Source organism: Neodiprion fabricii, chromosome 5, assembly GCF_021155785.1.
Source record: "Neodiprion fabricii isolate iyNeoFabr1 chromosome 5, iyNeoFabr1.1, whole genome shotgun sequence".
NCBI lineage: Eukaryota > Metazoa > Arthropoda > Insecta > Hymenoptera > Diprionidae > Neodiprion > Neodiprion fabricii.
Genome location: NC_060243.1, coordinates 31,405,444 through 31,426,816, shown reverse-complemented (window position 1 = coordinate 31,426,816; position 21,373 = coordinate 31,405,444). Strand labels below are relative to the sequence as shown.

General features: G+C 32.5%; 1 protein-coding gene across 17 annotated transcripts in view; it reads right to left on the bottom strand.

Moving 5' to 3' along the window:
- Nucleotides 1-1,061: 1,061 nt before the first annotated feature.
- The window catches only part of LOC124183727 (ELAV-like protein 2), a 38,709-nt gene continuing 18,397 nt past the window's right edge, over nucleotides 1,062-21,373 (bottom strand). For 3 of the 17 annotated variants that reach the window (XM_046572601.1, XM_046572600.1, XM_046572602.1), the window contains exons 2-9: nucleotides 20,431-20,734; nucleotides 17,448-17,569; nucleotides 16,891-17,044; nucleotides 14,046-14,084; nucleotides 12,429-12,687; nucleotides 10,453-10,494; nucleotides 9,192-9,194; nucleotides 1,062-7,626 (exon numbers count right to left, since the gene is read on the bottom strand). In XM_046572601.1, coding sequence (XP_046428557.1) covers nucleotides 7,302-7,626; nucleotides 9,192-9,194; nucleotides 10,453-10,494; nucleotides 12,429-12,687; nucleotides 14,046-14,084; nucleotides 16,891-17,044; nucleotides 17,448-17,569; nucleotides 20,431-20,626 — 1,140 coding nt within the window. In that variant the 5' untranslated portion in view covers nucleotides 20,627-20,734 and the 3' untranslated portion in view covers nucleotides 1,062-7,301. The remainder of the gene's footprint in view (nucleotides 7,627-9,191; nucleotides 9,195-10,452; nucleotides 10,495-12,428; nucleotides 12,688-14,045; nucleotides 14,085-16,890; nucleotides 17,045-17,447; nucleotides 17,570-20,430; nucleotides 20,735-21,373) is intronic. The other 14 variants (XM_046572605.1, XM_046572604.1, XM_046572608.1 and 11 more) reach the window with 14 other exon arrangements.

Here is a 21,373-nt window from a genome sequence, read left to right as displayed (position 1 = left end):
GTAGTGGCGGTAGAAATAGTAGTCGTGGTAGTAGTAGTAGTAGTAGTAGTGGTATTATTATTATTATTAGTGGTGTTGGTGTTTTTTTTTTTTTTTTTTCTACATATGTATATTCGCTTATATATTTTTTTTTCGTTTTTTTGCGTCGCATGCAGCGACAGTGGTTGCAGGTTATGTTATCGGTACGGTCTCCGTAGCAGCGGTTAATAATAATAATAATAATAATAATAATAATAATAATAATCGATTAATCGAACGGGTGTAATTAGTGGGGAGTATTTAATTATACGGTAGCAGTTTTTTTTTTTACGTACAAAAGTAAATTGCAATGTATTAAATTGTACAATATAATGGTGTATACTTTTGACAAACTATCGATTCTTGTTACGCTGGAAGTAGAGGAGGGAAACGAAAAGAGAAAGAAAAAAAAATAAAAAAAAAAAAAACAGAACAATACGAGAAAATTAAAAGACTATTGCTCTATAGTTGTAATGACAATAATAATGATAGTAATAATCATAATAATAGTAGTAGTAGTAGTAGTAGTAGTAGTAGTAATAATGATTGTAATCATAATAATAATAATAATAATAATAATAATAGAAATAATAATAGCGACGTTATAATTAATAAATAATCGAATCGGTATAGCTGCGTGATTCAAAAACCTGACGGTTCGTTCGTTTGGTTATTTTTTTTTTTTTTTCTTCTTTTTTTTCTTTCTTTTTCTATTATTTCTACGTTTTTTTTTTTTTTTTCTTCCTACTACCAACCTCCACGATCGTACATACATATATAGTTTCGTGATATTAATAAGTAAATTCGTTTCATCGACCAATACTTGCGTCTCTACCCGTACAATTAAATTATAATAATAATAATAATAATGATGGTAATAATAATCATAGCTCGTGATTATACCGGAACACGTCGAATATATGCGCAAGAGTGCGTCGGTGTTGAATGTATAAATAGTGTACAAAAAAAATTCATATACCGCTACCGGATGCGAGAAAAGATGACTTGTTTTTTTTTTTTTTTTTTTTTTCTTCTTCTTCTCTTTTCTCTTCATCTTCACCTTTTGCGTGTTAATTTTTCTCCATGTACGCACGATGATACGCGGTATGATTGATAATGGATGGAAGAAAGTGTTTAGCGAGTAGCTTTTCACGTTTCACTTTCCCCAACTTTCTTCGTTTACTTATATATATTTGCAATTTTCTTTCTTTCTTTTTTTTTTTTTCTTTTCTCTCTCTCTCTCTCTCTCTCTCTCTGTCATTTTCCTTCTCATCTCACGCTTCGTTGCCGGGGGGGGGGGGGGGGGGAGAGAATCGACGAATCGCATCGAGTGTTTTTATACAAATGCATTTGTAAATATTGGCTAGTGAACTAAAAAAAATTAAATTGCAATCACAAACCGACTATTAGCTTTGTCAACGAGAATTCAGATTATTATTGTGATAATCACACCGTCGTTGATAATAATTAAACTCCCGTCGAGACTAGAAACGATACTCAATGACAATATCAATTATATATACTAATAATTGTTAAATAATAATACGTAAAATATACTATACACGATGTATTTTTAATAATCGTGGTGGAAAAAAAAAAATAAATAAAAATAAAAATAAAAATAAAAATAAAAATAAAAGAAAATAAACAACAATAATAATAATAATAATAATCATCATCGTCGCGATAAGCGAATTACAAGGGTTCGTAGGGCGCGAGGGTCGTTTTTTCTTTCATCCTTCTCTCATTCCTTTCTCTCAATTTCCCGCTTTCGAAACTATTCGTACATATCCGCGGACGGCGAAACGAACGAACGAACGAACGAACGAACGAACGAACGAACGAACGAATAAATGAAAAGAAAAGAAAAAAAAAAAAAGCCAAAAAACCAGTCGTACACAAAAAAGACGTAAACGAAAATTTTAATAACATATAATTATATTATTATAACGAATAGATATACGCTAAATGATTGATATTGTATTTCATTTAAATCAAATAATTATCCTACCTAACGTTCAAACCAATAATAAGAAAATACTATATTACTGGTTATATTTCCTCCGATTTAAGTACATGTACGCGTATATACCGCTCTAAATTATCTACTCAATTGAATTCCAACCGATCAATTGTATAATTAATTAGATTAATGATTACAACGGTTACGAAACGGCGTTTCAAATTGAACGATCGTTTTCTTTTCCTTCACCCTCCGCGCCATCCTTTTATTAGTTTTTCTTTCTTTTCTTTTTCTGTTTTTTTTTCCCTCTCTCTCTCTCTCTCTCAATCCATTCACAGATACAAGACTAGACGTAGGTTGTGTGCATAATAGGTAAGATATACAAAATACTGTTATTCTCAATACACCGCGTCAGTAAATTGATTTTGTAACGTTCGGCCCCGATGGCTCGTTTTTAAATATTATGATTTTTCTTTTCAGTTTTTGTTTTTTTGTTTTTTGTTTTTTTTTTTTTCTTCAGAAAATCAATAATTTTGCCCTCGCGTTATTCATAAATCTGTTATATTGTTAGGGCAAAAAGAGGAACGAAGAAAAAAAATAAAACAAAAATAAAAAAACAAAAAAAAAAAAAAACGTAGCAACGTGAATAACAATTCGCTAGACTCGATCGGTAATTTTTTTTTTTTTTTTTTTTTTTTTTTCCGTTTCCAGAGATTTTCATCCTGCGATAGACAAACTCCGGGACTTGATTATTTGTTCTTTTCTCCGTTTTTCCTTCTCCCTTCCTTTCTTCTCTCCGATCCAATTTTAAATACTCACGAAATACACAGAAAAATTTGCTAATAATATAATTAATATAAATAATATATTATATATATATATATATTAGATAATATACGTCTCAGCCCTGAGGCATACAATAGTTGTACGCTCGGTGCAATCGTATGCGTTTCAAAAAAATGAAAACCATATGACTAATAGTAATAGTAATAGTAATAGTAATAATAATAATAATAATAATAATAATAATAATAAATTTATGTAGAGATATACATCGTTGTCGGTGATTATGGCATACGTTCAAAAACTTTCACACCACAGGATTTACGTTACTTATACGTGTGTCTGTCAATTTTTTTATTTTTTTTTTCTTATAATAGTGCGTAAATTTTCGTTACCAATAAACGTGAATCCATTAACACTAAACGCAAGTAAAAGTTTGTATAACGCGTTGTGATGCGAGGAAGAAAGGAATACGAATGTTTCGGAAGTAAGTAAGAAAGAAAAGAAAGGAAAACGAAAAGAAAAAAAACCAAGAAAAAAAAAACGAAGGCAAATAATAATGACAATAATATTATTAGCAGCGGTAGTGAGATAGTGACAAGAGGGACGGTGAAGAAATATTGCATATATTTTACCGTATGGTGCGTTCGCACGTATGTATGTATGTATGGTACGTACGTCTGACACGCGTGTGCGAGTTTTTTTTTTTTTTTTTTTAAATTCATTTATTTATTTATTTATTTATTTTTTTTTTTTTTATTCAACCAAGGAACGAAAGAGAAAACGTATAGGAATGAAAAAAAAAAAAAAAAAAATAGAAAAGAAGAGAAGAAAATGAAGCGAAAGCGAGAGAAGAGGAAAGAGAAGCGTGAAGAAAACCTCTACGGAGTTGTTATTATTATTATTACTTCAATGCGTAAATGATTAAATTCATTTGATGGAATGTCGTCAGCAAAGTGGTCGGTGTGAATTTTTCGTTTATTTTTCCCCCTTACTTTATCTTTGTCGCAATATCGGAAGAATGGATCGTACGTACATATAATGGTAAATTAATAGCGAATGACGGTTTAACAACGTAATAACGATAGCGATGACGTAATTGTAGAAACGAGGAACCGATAACAAAATTTCAAATAGGACGAAACCGTAAGAAAATCATACAGGTATTGATATTTATTATTGTTAAGTTATAAATTATTTGTGTGCACGCGTGTGTGTGTATATATATATATATATATATATACTCATATACACAAGTACGTCGTATCGATTTCAAGTTGTTTCTCACACTAAACATACTTTTGACTAGTATTTTTTCTTTCTTTTCTTTTTTTTTTTTTTTTTTCTAAATCTAAATTCTTCGTTCGCTCAACCTATTATTCGCAATTCTCATCCGTCAATTTTTTTCCCAATCCCCTTCCCTGTACCGATTCTTTTCTTTCTTTCTTTCTTTCTTTTTTTATTCTTTTTCAAAATTATCCATTAATTTTTCTTTTTCCATCTCCCTCCCTCCCTCTCTCTCTCTCTCTCTCTCTCTCTCTCTTTATCTCCCTCTTTCGTTACAGTCGTATCATTTAAACTGATCAGCGTCTAATTACAGTACGTGTGCCCGCTACATTACGATAATTACAATAATAATAGTTAAACTAATAATAATAATAATAATAATAATAATGACAACTAATGATAATTGATAATAATACTTATTATCAATCGGTTATTACACGAGAAAATTCTTTAAATTGAGTTTTACAAATTTCTTTCCACGGTTTTGTTCTTTTTTGTTTGTTTGTTTGTTTTTTTTTTTGTTTTTGTTTTTCTCCATCTTTGCCCGTCACCGCGCATCGACGACAATACAAACCTACCACTCACATATTCATTATAATAATATTTGAATTAAACTATTATATCGTAATTTTATTTATCATTATATTATATAAATATATATCTCACTCGTCATTCTTTGCATCTACAAAAACGCCGCGTATAAGGTCGGTCGGTAGATAATTCGTCATTTCATCTTTTCGTTTTGTTTTTTTTCTCTTTTCAACTTATATTTCTTTAATTTTCTCTGCTCGGTATTTCCGCTTTGTTTTTCTTTTCTTTTCTTTTTTTTTTCCCCCCCCCTTTTTCTTCCTCCTCTTCTTCTTCTCGTTATTATTACGACGGAAGAAGAATACGGGGGTAAGAAAAAAGAAAAAAAGAAAACTTCCGTGCGAGCCCTGCCCCACCGTAATTTCATTTTTTACATACGTATAATATACTTGTTATACACAATGTTATCTATTTCTTCTTTCATTATTATTATTAAATATTATCATATCGTACGTTTTATCGTTATTTCGGGTAATATCGGTCTGTCATTGTAATGACAACAATAATAACAACACGCTGTAAAATGGCTTTTAGTTGTGACAAACAAACCAAAAAAAAAAAAAAAAAAAACCTGGCACCCGTTACCCCGCTCACGGTCCATCGTGTCTCTCTGTTTTTTTTTTCGTTCCTTTTCATCCTATTGTCGATTCCCAGTCAAGTATTTTTCTTCCCTTTTTCTTTCTTTCTTTTTTCTTTCTTTTTTTTTTTTTTTTTTGATCTTCCGTTTCGCGACACTTTTTTCACATCCCTGCGGACATTTTCAAAATCACCGATTCGCTATATCGTCGAAAGTTATCACAGTTTCTTGAGTGTGCTACAAAGAAGAGAGGGAAGTGGGGGGGGGGGACGTTGTGAGAAAAACGTTGAAGAAAAAAAAAAAAAAATAAATCACATATCCAAACCAACACAGCCAAAGACATACGGATGTAATGGAAATCGGATACTTTTTTCTCCTACGCTTTGGTTCAATTTTAACAGCATGTTAGTCTGCCTTTATTTCTCTCATTATTATTTTCCCTTTGCCAGTCGTTGTAACGCAAAAAAAAAAAAAAGAAAAAAAAATTCCACGGTAACTTTCCGCCATGGAGAAATTCGTGAAACTGCCGTCGACTCTCCGTCACGTGTATACATTTCTCATTTACCTGCAATTCTTTTTTTTTTTTAATGCATTCGATGGGTCGTCTCATAAATATTAAACATTCGACAATCGGCGACGAAAAGATTGTAACAAATTTCACCGTTTTTCAATATCGATTGCGGATGAGAAAAGAAAAAGGGAAGAAAAATACGATATTCTGCTTTTTGTTTTGAGGGGGAGGGAAAAGCGTATTTCATCCGTTACATCGTAATAATAATAATAATAAGAATAATTTACTTCCTGACTATATGTATACATACATATACATATATATATATATATATATATATATATACTCCTTTCGTAGTTAAGTATCTACCTTGCCAACAATCAGGTTTCTTATTTAATAATTTTTCAACCATCCCGTTTGTTCGTTTGTCTTTTTTTTCTCGATTTCTTTCTTTTTTTTTTTTTTTTTTTTTTTTACAATTTTTGTATGCGTTTTTTTTTTCTCTCTCAAGCATCGCTCCTTCGTAAACGAAGAACGACTGCAGCACCGATTTAAAAAATTCTTTCAAATTTTTTATTTGTTTTGTTTTGTTTTGTTTTTTTTTTGTTTTTGTTTTTTTTTTTTTCTCATTGTCATTCATCCTTATAATATTTTTCGTTAAAATACGTGGTAGGTATATGGAAAATGAATATTCCACAGCTAGGCTCGATTTGTTTGTCATGTATTACGTTTTTTTTTTTTTTTTTCGATTTTCATTTCGTCTCTTTTTGCAAAAGAGACTAGAAGAAACACTGTCAAACGTAATGTCAACGACAAGAAGAATAACAACGACAGTATCGGTAATGACAATGGTAATAATAATCAATCGTCACAACACAACCGTGATCGTTTGTCGTTCGTTGATGTGTAAAGAAATCCGGTGAAAAAAAAAAAAAAACCGAGTCTAATTTAAGGAAAGCGTGATGGAAGAATAACAAGAATGAAAAAAAAAAAAAAAAAAAAAAAAAAAAATCAGCAAGAAAATTAAAGAGAAACGAAACAAAACGTGGTGTAGAAAATTAAATACAACGAACCACGCATATTTATAATATGTCAATACGGCAATTTTGGGAAAGTGGGGGGTGGAGGGGGGAGGGGTGGTTAACGATATACAGAGAGTAGGACTTTTATCGTGTATACAGTAAAGTTTATATAGCTAATAATTCCATTTCCGTAAAAATTTCAACGCCGGACTCGACAACGTCGACGAAATTTGCGACGTTTAAATCCGCAGGAGGGTAACGACGTAGAGGTGCAACAGGTAAGCCTTCGTTTATTGTATAAATATTTTTATACCGGTATTCGTGACCGTTATTGTGCTTTTTCTTGTTCTTTTTGTCGTTTTTGTTCCTAACGATGTTAATACAGCTGCCCAAATCATTCGTGTATTTATTGTTATTTTTGTTATTGTTATTGTTGTTATTATTATTAATTTTGTAGCGTTGGTGGTGGTGGTGGTGGTGGTGGTGGTGGGGCTGTGGTCGCCGTTTTAGCGGCAATACGATATGACGATAGGCAAGCTCGCTTCCTTCATCCTACGCAGCTTTGCTCTTGTTCGTTTTAAAACTGACTTGAAGAACACGATTGCCAAGCGTATATCCGTTCAGACTTTGAATAGCAACTACTGCCTCCTCGTAATTTGTCATCGTTACGAATCCGAAACCCTTGCATTTGTTTGTTTGCAGGTCCCTTATGACCTTTACTGATTGGACGGCACCGAATGGACCGAATAGCTGCCACAAGACGTTCTCTTCCGTCTCCGGTGCCAGGTTGTAGACGAAAATGCACCACCCCGAACCGTTCATCGCGTTTCCGGGCAGCATCGAGTTCGCCAAAAGGTCACCCGCCAGCGGGCTGTACCTGAAACATCACCAAACGATTTCGTTAGTCCCGAAATTATTCTTGATCGACGTTCTCCCTCGCATTTCTTCCCTGCCTTTAATGTAAATTTTTTCTCTCCCATCGCCCCATCGCATTTAGATCTTCGTACGCTCGTTCAGCTACATTTGGAAAAACGTGTTTCAATTCGACACGAAAACATGGCGTCGTTCGCCGACAATCAAAGCCAAAAACCTATTTTCTCATTTCACGATCCCGTAACCGTAAAATGCTCAATGTTTTGACGTTTTTCGAACGTGCCAAGACTGAGATATCTTCTGGCATCCTAATCATCTACACACCGCGCATAGGTTAGGTGTAATAGTTGCCCAAAGTCCCGAGGTGGAACGCACTGATCGAGCTACAGCGGCCATTGCTGGTTTCTGACTTAATCGACGTTTATGACGTTTGAAGAAAACATTATTTTTAACTTTTGCGTACATGATATAACGAAGATAATTGTTTTAATTAGATAATTGACTGCGGTTATATTCTTTTCTTTCGTTTGGAATTGCTTTTACTGAGAAAATATCGAAGGCACAATTTTTCGATTCAATTTTTTTGTTTTTCAATTTTTTTACAGGTGTAAATAAATTTTTACATCAGCTATGTAAACGACTCCAATCATGCACGGTGTAAGAAAATAGACACCTTAAAAAATGCAGCACGACTGGTCATCTGATCGGATTAGTTTTTACTTTCTCTAAAATAGTTCAGAGTAAAAGAGGCAAAAAATTGATTATACGTATACATATAATAGAGTTACGTTGGCACGAAGCAATTATATATAATGTACCTAATATCCAACACAAAAATAATGTAAAAAAGCGCAATCATTCGCATTCGCAATACTCTATGTCTGCTGTATAGGTACATACATGTCGAGATGAGACGAGAAGATTATACCCCGAGTGCAATGCAATAATATGCTTGAAAGTATCGTATACTTACAAAACTTATACATTCATCAGACCTCGATATCGATATATTATAACAATATTCAATAAAACGACTACCGAAAGCGACAAATCTGTCTAACAATAATAGTCCAGAAAAAAAAATACTCAAGTTCGCGTTACAAGAACAAAAATAGAAAGAGAGAGAAAGAACATAATTTAAACATAAAAAACGGATAAACCAAGAGAAAACGATCACAGCTACGAAATTTTGAGATGCTTTAAAGAATATGAAAGAATATTGAAATTTCTCAAACTACAAACACATACAATAGGTACATGTGCAATTGTACGAGTACATTATTATGTTAATACCACGTATATTATGTATTCGTAATTTAACACACTTATAAAATATGTGCACGCATTGTACAGTTATTTATTTCATATTCAAATACGTAAATGTACAATGCACGTGACACGTACCCAATACACATACATATATTACGGTAAATTTTAAACATGCCGCAAAAAGAGATGAATATAAACGTATGGGGAGGGGGTGGGAGGGGGGAGGATAAAAATTTACAATTTCGCAGGGAGAAAAAGAACTTGTTTCTTATGTATGTATATAGATATCGAACTACGTACCTACTTGACGTCACAAGCCGCGTTAAAATAGGCACATCTCGGTCAGTACTCAGTTAATCGCTGAGACGACGTTTCCTTACATACTTTCTTTTCTTTTCTTTTTTTTTTTTTTTATTTATTTTCTCTCTTTCTTTATCTTGTCTTATCAAACATCCACAACTTTCCTCACACTAATAATAATGTGCAAACAGTTGCTTATACTTGATTCGTGACAGGTGAAAAGTAAGTTCATATATGCTTATAGTATGTACACATAAAATAAATATTTCAACGAATTAATACTATTCAACAGTTGAACAAAAGAAAAGGAAATTACCGGGAGAAAAGCTATGCGAGAAGTAAAAAAATAAAGCAACAGAAGGGCATAAGTTTCTCATGTGCGTCTGAAGTAAGTCGTTTCAAGAAATTAAATTTTTAACTCAGCAGTCTTGTCTCGGTTCTTTGCAAAAAAAAAAAAAAAAATAACAAAAAATAACAAAAACACAAACTACGTCGTACAAGCTTACTGGTACAAACAGGGAAAAAGTTGGACGCGCAAATTACGTTGAAATACAAATTGTGCAAACTATAACAAATTGGATCAAGCTTCTTGATACTTTGAATTTGTATGCAAGAAAAAAAAAAAATTAAACAAAAATAACAAGGAATAACAACAACGAGAATAATCATCTCGTACAAAGAGAGCACGTAGATATTGAAAGTAAATTGAAACTGAAAAAAAAAAGTTAACGTTTACTTTCACGAATGTATTACGTAAATGATAACGTTGGGATCACTTTACCAATATTAATAATAGCGGTAAAACGACGATGACGATGATGATGATTATGATGACGATGATGAAGATAAAGATGACGATGATGATGATGATCATGGCGATGATAATGATATTCAAAGTAATGACGATGAAAATGATAACAACAACAACAACAATAGTAGTAGTATAAAAATAAAAATAATAATAATAATAATAACAACAACAAATAATTGTAATCAAGATTATAAAATAACTGCATACTGTCCAGATAAAGGGATATATATTTATTAACGAAATCATTTGGGTAGCGTTGAGTTATGGGGAATTTTAATCAACAGAAATGCAAACAAAAAGCAGAAAGAAGGAAAATATAGAAGATAGGTGAAAAGAAAAAAAAAAAAAAAAAATGATATATAGTAATAATATAGGTACATTAAAGTACAGCGACGAAACAAGCCACACAAAACGTAACTAAAAAACAGATAAATATAAAATAATACTGACCTCTGTAAGCCTTTGTTAATGGCAAGCATGGTCTTGCCAGTGCTAAAACAAAACACAAAACAACAACATAAGAGATCCGAATTATCGTATAGGCAACGGACGAAGTTTTAGGCAACAAAAATTCAACGAAATAATAATAATAATGAAACAATAATTGAAATACAACAAAATCATTTATACATGTATACAATAAATACTGTCTCTGAATATCGTACGGAAAAAAAAAAGAAGTTAGGTTAGAAGTCAAGAAACCGTCTAATTTGTCTTGACATCGTCAAGAATTTCAACTGACAAATTCGAATTGGACGGAAAATAAAACAACAAGTTGGAATTATTGGACTTTTAATTTGTATGTTTGTTTTCTTTTTCTTCTCTCTCTCTCTCTCTATCTTCTGTGATTTGACTTTTTATTTGTTCGGCGGTAGAACGCGAGAAATTGTTATATTATTTACCAACAGATTCATATTATAAAAACTGCTCTCTCATATTTCTGTAAACCACCGATGACATTTGGGTTGAATTTATCAATTTAATACGTACATCACAGTAAATCGAGAAGAAAAAAAAAAAAAATCAAATTGACAGATACTGTACAATACAATACGATGTATGAAGAATTGAAGACATCAATCTTAAATGATGCGAGAAGAAAATAATAAACGTAAAGAAAATAGGAAGTGAAGAACGAAATGACAAAAATTAAACACGTACGTATAAAAAAGAATTAAAAAAAAAAAAAAAAAATATAATAATCTTTGTGTGCCTTGCTCCTCCGTGTTTAAATAAAAACGTGTGAGAAAGTCTGTTTCATAAGATATTAATAGTATTTATGTATAATAATTGATTTAGAGAAGGTTTTACTCATTAGCGAGAAAGATAAATTACACGTGTACTATATAAAAAATTCAGACTTTCTATCACGTTATAAGAATTAGTTATAACGAACCAGGTCAGTAAAGAGATGAAGGAGTACGAACGGCGGGGGGGTTATTTTTTTCTTATCCCTACCGCATAGAATTGAGGAATATACAGAAAGCGTGGAGGAATAATGGAAGAGGTGCGTATAGGATTAATCGAATATCAATTGCAACCGACAATATATTCGATGGATAAACCATTTTTTTTTTTTTTGTTGTTTTTCTGTTTTTACCAAAATAATCGACACGAGTTTCGTCATTTAGTTACTCCGAATCGCGGTAAGACCGAACGAAAGACTGCGACGATGAGGTTAGGTTGAATGGAAAAAAAAAAAAAAAAAAAAAAAAAAACAAACGAGAAAAAAGCGCGCGAATTTAAATTTGAAATCAAAGCGAGTCCCTTATTTTCTTATTCGTCGAAATAAACGGTGCGTAAAAACAGATTCGTTGTAAAAAATAAAAAAAAATAAAAAAAAAAAAAAACCTGGCAGAGAAAACGTCGAGGAAAGAATCTTTACCGATTTCTCGTTCTCCGCCTGAATCCCGATTGAAAATTGACGCGTCTGGACCAAACGGAGCGCGACGAGCGGAGCCCGATGGTTCAAGTTACAGCCGCAACGGTCAGCGCCAAAACTTTAACCGCCAATAACACAGAAACGCGAAGTCGTAGACAAATTTTTCGTCATACGAAACGAACGTATTTTGTTGTTCCCCTTTTAATTATCCGAACGACGGATATCGGGACACGGACATGAGGTTTGAATGAAGTGAAGAAAGAAAAAAAAAAAAAAATCCAAAATAATAAAAAAAAAAAAAAAAAAAAAAAAAAACATCGACAACAGCACAAAACAAGAGAAAAAAAAAAGAAAAAAGAAAACAACTGAGAAAAAAAAAATATCGAACCAAAAGGGAGCTCTTATTGTCAAGGAACAGTGAAAAAACGAACGAGATAACAACGAACGATCAGCGGCGTATCGATTGATTATTTATGGTTTTTTTTTTTGATTTTGTTTTTAACTTTCTTTTTGTTGGGTAGAGCGAGTAGAGGCGAGTAGGTACCTGGATAGTGGCGACAGTGGAATGTACCTGAAGCGGCCAGTTGGATGGTGAATCGGGCCACCAAAACGACGGGTTGCCTGGGGTGTCAAATAGGCGGCTAGGGGCGGTATTGCCTTGTTGTTGTTGCTCGGGTTGTTGGCAAACTTCACGGTGATAGGTTCGGTCGAGCCTTTCGGAATAGTTCCATTTAATTCTTGGATCGCCCGCTCAGCCTCAACCCGTTGATCGAAACGGATGAACCCGACACCTTTTGACAGGCCTGTCCATGTCACAGACAGAGGCAACAGCGTAAGCGAAGGGTTTATTTGTTAGTGCGTCAAACGCTAAGAAAGTCTCAACGATTAGGTGTATTAATGAGAAACACAAAATATTGTTACACGCGCCAGGTATCGACGTTTGTTTTTTTTTTTTTTTTTAATTCGCGATTCATCCCTTCTTCCATCAACCCCCCAATTTATGCTTATTGCAATTATTATTGTTAAATAGACAGCAGAATCGCACTGAGAATCGATATTTGCACTCAGAGTAATTCATTGTTATTTAATGAGAATAAATTGATCAAACTGTTTTGCTAAATTTTAACCAATTCAGATTTTTTTTCCCCCTTGACCTTCATTCCTTCAATTTTGATCCCCAAATTTAGATGATTCTACCGAGACTTGATGCAGCGAAGTGACAATAGATAGAGAAAAATTGTCATAAGTCGATAAATCGATTGAAAATGCGAGGAAAAGAAGAAAAAAAAATTTTTTTTTTAATTTTAGAAACAATTAAACAATTAATCGGCACACATTAAAGGAAAGACAAAATTAATACACACGTGTATATATATATATATATATATATATATATATATATATATATATAATAATAATATGCAAGCGAGTTAATTCGAAACACACAGAGGGAAGTTAGAAATACCTTGTAACATTTACTTGTATAGGAAATAATTGTATTAAAAAGAAGCTATTTCGAAATGAAATAATTTTCGCAATAAGCAGAATAAAATGTAATTGAAAACAAAAAAAAAAAATAATAAAAAAAGAAAAGAAAGGAAATAATAAAAATCAAAGTAACCGTCGTCAAAACTACAAAACTTTTTGTTATAGATTTCAACTCCCTCCACTCGTGTCAATGCTTTAGGAAAATATACTCGTGTATGAAAATATTCTAACAAGTTTGTGAAACGCAAACAAGTGTGTATATATATGTATAATTTATCAGGTAATTACGAAGTGAGTGGCTCGGTGCGCGCATAATGTATATGTATTCAATCTTGAATGGAGATTTCCCAATTTCTTTTCTTCAAACAAATGAATTTCAGCACTGACTATATGTATATATACATGTCTATTAAATTGGGTAACGAGTAATTAAATATAAGCATGTATACTGCATTTAAAGAAAAATTAAGCGTCATATCACGCGCATCTTGCTAGCTCAGTGATAAACAACTTGGAAAAAAAAAAGAAAAGAAAGAAATAAACAAACGAAATCAATCGATTACTGAAAATAGGATTGCTTGTTTCTTTTTCTTTTTTCTTTTTTCTTTTTTTTTTTTATATGTTGTTGTTGTTCTTGTTTGATTAAAAATGAAAAATTATATGATTTACGTACCGGGCAAATTGTCTCCGCCGCCAGTCACAAACTGTCGTACTAAACAGAAACGGAAAATCATATCTCGTTATTTTTACAAAAATATACCATCTCTTATTTTTTAGCTCGCTCCTAACTAAGTTCGTTTTGATAAATAAATAAATAAATAAATAAAAAAGTTAAATAAAATAAAACCCCGTCTTCGTAAATACCAGAAAACGAAACAACAGTAATATTAACGATGATAATAATAATAATAATAATCAGTGAGTTTTCTATTGGTACAGTAATTCAAATTGACGAGATTACCAGAAAAAAAAAAAATAAAATAAATAAATAAATAAAATGGCGACGACCGTAAGACAAAAAGTAAAATTGAAAGTTATCAATATCATGATTCGATACCAATGAGAAATAAAAAGTAACGGACTGTACCATTTTTTATATGCACTCGAGCTCTCAATCGGTAGATTCGTTTTTCTATTTAAAATTCATTCAAAAATGTGTAAAAAAATAAAAAAAAAAAAAAAGCTTTCGCAAGCGGAAACGGAAACATTTTTTTGCTCACGCGTACGTAGATATTTTCAATGTTCGACAAGATTCGTTTTGATATTTATGTATGTATTGTTTATGTATATAATTTGAGATTGTATACTGCATTATACATTGTTAGTATATTGCATTAAACATGTTAATTAGAAGCGAGCTAATTTCAATAAATAATTTATCATATTTGTTTTTTTTTTTTTTTTTTTCGTGCTAAGGTGTATTGTTATTATTATTATTAGGTGGCAAAGTGGTATGTAATTTCACAAGTCTTATCGTTATAATATAATAAATATAATGTATAAGTTAGTTTAATAGTCATGGTAGTCATGGTTTGTTTTTCCTTTCTCTTTCATTGTAATTTTTGAAAACATATCGACGAGAATAAAAATTATAATCACGACAAGTATGCAAGTGTAATAACAATAAAAAATAACAATAACAATAATAACAACTCAATCAGACGACGGAACCGTGAAATAAATATCAGTGAAAATTAATTCTTCGTTTATACGGAATTCGAGTGTGAAGAAATTGAAAAGAAAATATGAAAAAAAAAAAAAAAAAAAAGCAACACACAAGAAATGAAATAACGGAAAAACAAGCAGACTTTCACCTTAAAGCCGCATGTTTGAACTTACGAAACGAGGCAGCTAAAAACTGAAGAGAACAGAGAAAAGATGAACAATGAAAACCATTGATGAAAAGTAAATAAAAAAAATAAATAAACAAATAACTCGCAATATAAATATAATCAACATTAAAATACAGCGGCTTGAACTTAATATTAAAAATAACGATATAAACGACGAAGGCCATGAGGCTGGATTTGTAGCGAAAGGATGTTAATTTATGTTGGTATAGAATACGAGGAAATAACCCAAGTACGTACATGTAATAATAACAATAACGATAACAATAACAATAATAATAATAATAGCGAAAGAAACTTGATACTTTAAAATGAAAATTCAAAGGACGTGATGTGGTGTATAATATTTTTTGCAAATATTTCACAATCATCGGGAATATTTATGTGTAATAATGACATAACCGAGACGTTGAAATCAAATTACTTTCACATAATTTATTACCATTATTTTTACGTATGTGTTTGTGCGTATATATATATATATATATATATATATATATATATATATATATATATATAAACAGTTGATTCACTTGATACAGTATATATATATATATATATATATATATATACTGTATCAAGTGAATCAACTGTTTCATGTATTATTTACAAAGAGCAAAGCAGCGGGAATAATTAATACGATATGCCGCAAGCAACTTTTAAAGTTCGAAGGAGAAACAAACAAAAAAAAAATAAATAAAAATTTATACCTTTGAACCGTGTCGAAGAAATTGGTTCTTACCGCCTCTCTCTACATTCTTTCAGAGTTTCGTTCGAACGTGTTTGAAAAATCCACCGTACACGTGGAAAGGCGCACCGACCCACCCTCAAAAAAAATTTGAAAAAAAAAAAAAAAAAGAACAACCCCATGGCCTACACGCCTATCCTTATTTTACTCTACTTTACTCTAACAAAGTTATGTAATTCTATAATTGATTAAAATTATACACGTTTGAAATCTTTTTCGTTTTGTCGTAGTTTTTTTTTTTTTTTTTTTATCTTTCTCTCTCCCTCTTTTCCGACTTTATTTGATATTCGAGTTGTAAGGAGAGAGAGAGAGAGAGAGAGAGATTTTCGGTCGTCGCAATTCTCGAGTAATAGACGAGAAGAGTGTTTTTTTTTTTTTTTTTTTAAATATTTTCGCAGGGTGAAAAATGAAAAAAATATGTAAAGCAAATTTGTAACTTTTAGCCGAAACTGATTGAAAAGCGAGAAGAGATAAAACATACTCGTACTCGTACCAATGACGCGAGAAACAAAAACAAAAAAAAAAAAAAAAAAACCCAAAAAAAACGAAACAAAACCTGCGGCATAAGTTGTACAGTAGTTGGCTCGAATATCTGATCATCCTCCTCATCTCTTGTGTGCATATAACATGGTGTGTTATTTTTCATTTTAATAAAATAACATAAAATAAACGAATAAGAAAAAAAAAAAGTAACCAAAGAGAAAAAAAAGGTGGGGGGGGGCCGAAAGTAAGCGTTAAAATAACATGATTTAATACATGTAAAAATTAAAAACGTAAATTAATATAAATATATATATATATATATGTATATTTATATATTATATATATATTTTATATACATATATATATATATATATATATATATATGTCTGTATAGTCTTAATTTATTCAATTTATGTTTCATTATAGTTTTTCCTTACCGCTCATGTTGTCGCATAGTATACGCGAGGTTATAATCCGACCGTAAGGACTGAAGAGATTCTCGAGATCCTGCTGAGCCATATTTTTTGGCAATCCGCTTACGTACAGATTCGCACCTTTGATCGCCTCGCTACTCGGCCGCGCGTACGAAACCTGACGTTGCAGAGAAGAAAAAAAAAAGAAGAAACAAATAAATGAATGAAAAAATAACCAACGGTTAAAAAAATTAATCAATCGATCGATCGGTTGTTCAAATTAATCAAATTAATGTATCAATTTTACACTATACACATTTCTATTTTTTTTTTTTTTTTACAAGAATTTTTACAATGAAACAAATCAAGAACAGGTCGAGGAAGAAGAAGAAACGCAATACGATCGAGCAAACTTTTGAAAAGAGATACAGTAATTTCGTATCGAAAGTAACTTAGAGACAGTTTTTGGCAGATTACTCTCTTCTTTTACCTAATTTTATTCCGACTTATTCTGTTATATTTTCTCTTTTTTATACTGTGTTTCGGATTCAATGTTTAAACAAATATTCTTAGCAACGGACCTTGATAGTTTTGTTCTGCAAACGGAGACCGTTGAGGGTATTGATGGCTTTCTCCGCATCCTCGGGCCGATGATAGTTTACAAAGCCATAGCCCAAACTCTGGCCTGCAACCATACAAACATCTGATACGATATATAGAAGTATGAGTTGATTTCGGCATAAGGGTATAAAAATCGTGTTTTTCTTTTTTTTTTTTATTTTTTTATTTTTATTTTTCAAGAATATATCGCATGCGTGCGTAAATGTTAATTTTTGACACGCGAACGTCTCGGTGTACTGCGTAATTATGAGAATACGAAAATGTCAATTTATTTTATTACCCATGGAATAAATTCTGTACGAATTTCGTACAAAAAATTTTCGAGTGAAAAACAAGAAGAAGGATTTTGTTCTAATTTTTTCATGCTGTTTTGCACATATAAAAAAAAAAAAAAAAAAAAAAACGGGACGTACAAGAAACAAAGCGAGACGACCGTGCGCGTGAGAAGTGACGAGTTTCGTCGTATGGCAAAAAGAAAAAAAAAAAAAAAATTACACGACGAAACAAGGCAAGAAAACACAACGGTGAAAACCAAAACAAAAAAGAAAACTAAATATTAGTAATAATAGTAAAACAAAAATTTGACACACGTAGGAAATAACGTCGACTTGGTGCGAAGTGACGGAGGGAGAAGGTATGTTGTTGTTAGTCGATGACAACGTCAGTCAACGGATCAACACGGTTGCCAGAATAGAAAAGAGACCCGGTGTGAATACTTGACATTATATGCATTATTCGGATATCTTGGGGGGGGGGGGGGGGGGATTATCTCTTTGTCAAAAGCGGAGAAAATAAATTGGAGACAAATTTCTCAATATTTTTTATACGAAACAGACAGAAATAAAAATTAAAAGTATTTAATTCGACTCGCATCTTACTGTGAATTTTGTCTCGTCAATTTTGAATCAATATTTCTGTCGCGTATGCTTGGATTTTTTTTTTTTTTTTTTTTACTCCATAAGTATCATTCCAGCAGGTGGTATAATAGTTTATCATTAGATTTGGCAGACAATCAAAAAAAAAAATTTAGGTTCACAGCTGTGAGTTTCCCGTCTTTTTGTTTTTTTCATCATCTCCGTCGATACTTTGTCTCATACTTTTTAATCCCGGAATGTCAACGCGTACAAATATTTTTACGAACGTTTTTGTTTTTATACGTAGAAGCTAATAGTTCTCGGTACATTGTTAAATAAAAACAAATCAAATGACCCGTGCAATATTTTCGTTGGAAAAAATTCGAATTTTAATCAATTGAAATCTACCGAGATAAACAGATTTCATAGATTACAGTAAACTTCTGTACCGACTGACACTGTTGTCAATGGAACATGAAATTATATCACATCGCGAGTTAACGATGATACATGTGTATGCGATGTGTGCTTGAAAATTATATACCCTGACCTAACGTAAACTTGAATATATATTCTATTATAGTCGGAAATAAAATGAAAGAAGAAGAAAAGACATATTTATTTATTTTCAAAATATAAACACACGGTCGTCTACCGGTCTAAATTCGTATCAAGAGAAAGACACGAATATTCGCAAGCGTTGAATAATTAGACAAAGAAGAACGTTCTCCGTAAAGATCGGAATCTCCACGCTAACCAGGCGACTATGTATGTCATGCACGCGTTGTTTCCTTTTCACAATTTCTTTTCCCGTGTCTTTTTCAAAGCAGTTTTTTCACGGTTAGATAAAAATCTGAAATCTCGCTCCGGCGCAAGTTGTATAATGCAGACACGTATTATTATCACACACACACACACTACGGTATCCCACGTAAATAACGTGATATAAAATTATCGGAGTTTTTCGCCTGACACACAGCTTCAATCCTAAACTATACGAACGCCCCCGCATATATTCGTTCTCGAAATAGCGTCGCGCGGTTTAACAAACACAGCATGAGCAGCGGAGGCAAAGAACACGAAGAGGCTCATCGTCTCTTGAGTACAGGATCGCGTCGCGACGCCCGGACATAATAAATATTATGCTGCACACAGCCGAAGAACGTCGCGGTATTACATATTACAACGTTCAATTACAAAATGTCGAAAAATTTCAGGGATGAGATTTAAAGGAGGAAATCAAAGTTACGGGAAATATTTTTCTAGTGAGATGAAGGATAAAAAAAAAAAAAATATCACCGCGAGACTTGTAGAGGATACGGCTGGCTACTCGAGTGAAAATAGAGAGTGAAACGAAAACTACAAGAGAGAAAAAAAAAAAAAAATACACCACTCGATTCCCATCCTCGAACAGGCGGCGAGAAGTGGCCCATAATAATTATTCACCAAATATCGCGTTACACGGGCTCATTGTTCCTTCTCTTTATTCATTCTGTTTCTATATGCAAGAGGCACACTGCACCCGCAAACGTCCGGTTCGAATCTAATTCCACCCTCCCGCCACTACTAGGCGTTTTTCTTTCTTTTCGTTTCTCTTTTGTTTTTTCTCTTTTGTTTTTTTTTTTTCATCCGTCCACCTCGCGATTTTGAAGCGTTCTTGCCACTCGACTGCGGTTCCTGGTAAAAAAAAACCTCTTTCTACGGATTCTTCGGCGATGGCACGGCAAAAATATACCCACATTGTCGGTGCTTAACCGAGGCAGAGTAGCCGTAAATTAAGAATGAAATATATTTCCGTCATGCCAACTCCCGGGCTAAAACACAGCCTATCTTTGCATCGGCAATCGGTCGATAACTCGCGGTTTGGGTAGTTATTATTAGCAAAAGACAGGTGGAGGTCGGGAGGGAAGGATTAGAATTGGAAGGAAGGATTACCGCGTTCGATTATGATCGATAAATTGACATTTTCCTTTATTCACTTTACTCGTTCGTTACGCTATTCAATTATTATTCTTTTTTCTTTTGTTTTTTTCAGTTGGACTTTGAAACTTTGTAATAAAAAAAATTGTCAATTAACGTAAATACTTACCGGTAAGTTTATCTCTGATGAGCTTGCAGCTCTCGACTTCACCGATGCTCGAGAACAAGGAGCGAATTTCCTCCTGCGTCATCGTCTGTGGCAGGTAATTGACGATCAAATTCGTCTTCGATTCCTCCTGCGACGTCTGACCCAGCGCCGAATTGCCATTCTGTTGCACCACTGTATCCATTCCGTTCGCCATCATTGCAATCCGTTGCTTTTTTGTTTTTTGCTTTTACTTCTTCGTTCTGTTTTTTTTTCCCTCTTGTTTTCAAAGTTTGTTTCAGCTGCTTGCTATCTAGGTAGCGCAAATCTGCAACAAAAAATCAACGAAACCATATTTTTTAACATAAGGTTTAAAAATGTGTGACACGAATAGTAAGAAATACTTAACACAAGAGAAAAAAAAAAATCATTAATAAGCCGTTTTAGGATTTTCAAGTGTAAAAAAAGAATCGAACGAAAATAATGGCAAATATTTGAAGCACGCGTTTCGTGGTTTCGAGTAACGACTCGTCACACACACGGAGACTTTTCTCTCGCAGAATAAATTTCCACGAACGTCAGACAAAAGAAGTATGTAAATTTTCTTAATTTTTGTTCGACATTTCTCAACGAGGGGATTATATACAGTCTTCAGCCTCGTGTGTCTTATACCTATAGATATAATATTATGACTGTAATATAAGAGATTATATGCCAAAGCACACACATAACACGTACTTCGAGTGAGTTATAACTTACTCTTAAGGTTCGGCTTTAACGAGGTTTTAAGCGAACATAAATATATCCAACAATAATATATATTACAGAAATCTTACATTTAACGTCTTATGGCCCCGTCCATGCACAGGGTGAAAAAGAGAAACTTCCCGAAACGAATAAGGTATTCCTACAATATTATAACTTCGTTCTCGACGTTGCTAAGTAAACAAATATACCTTCCTACTTA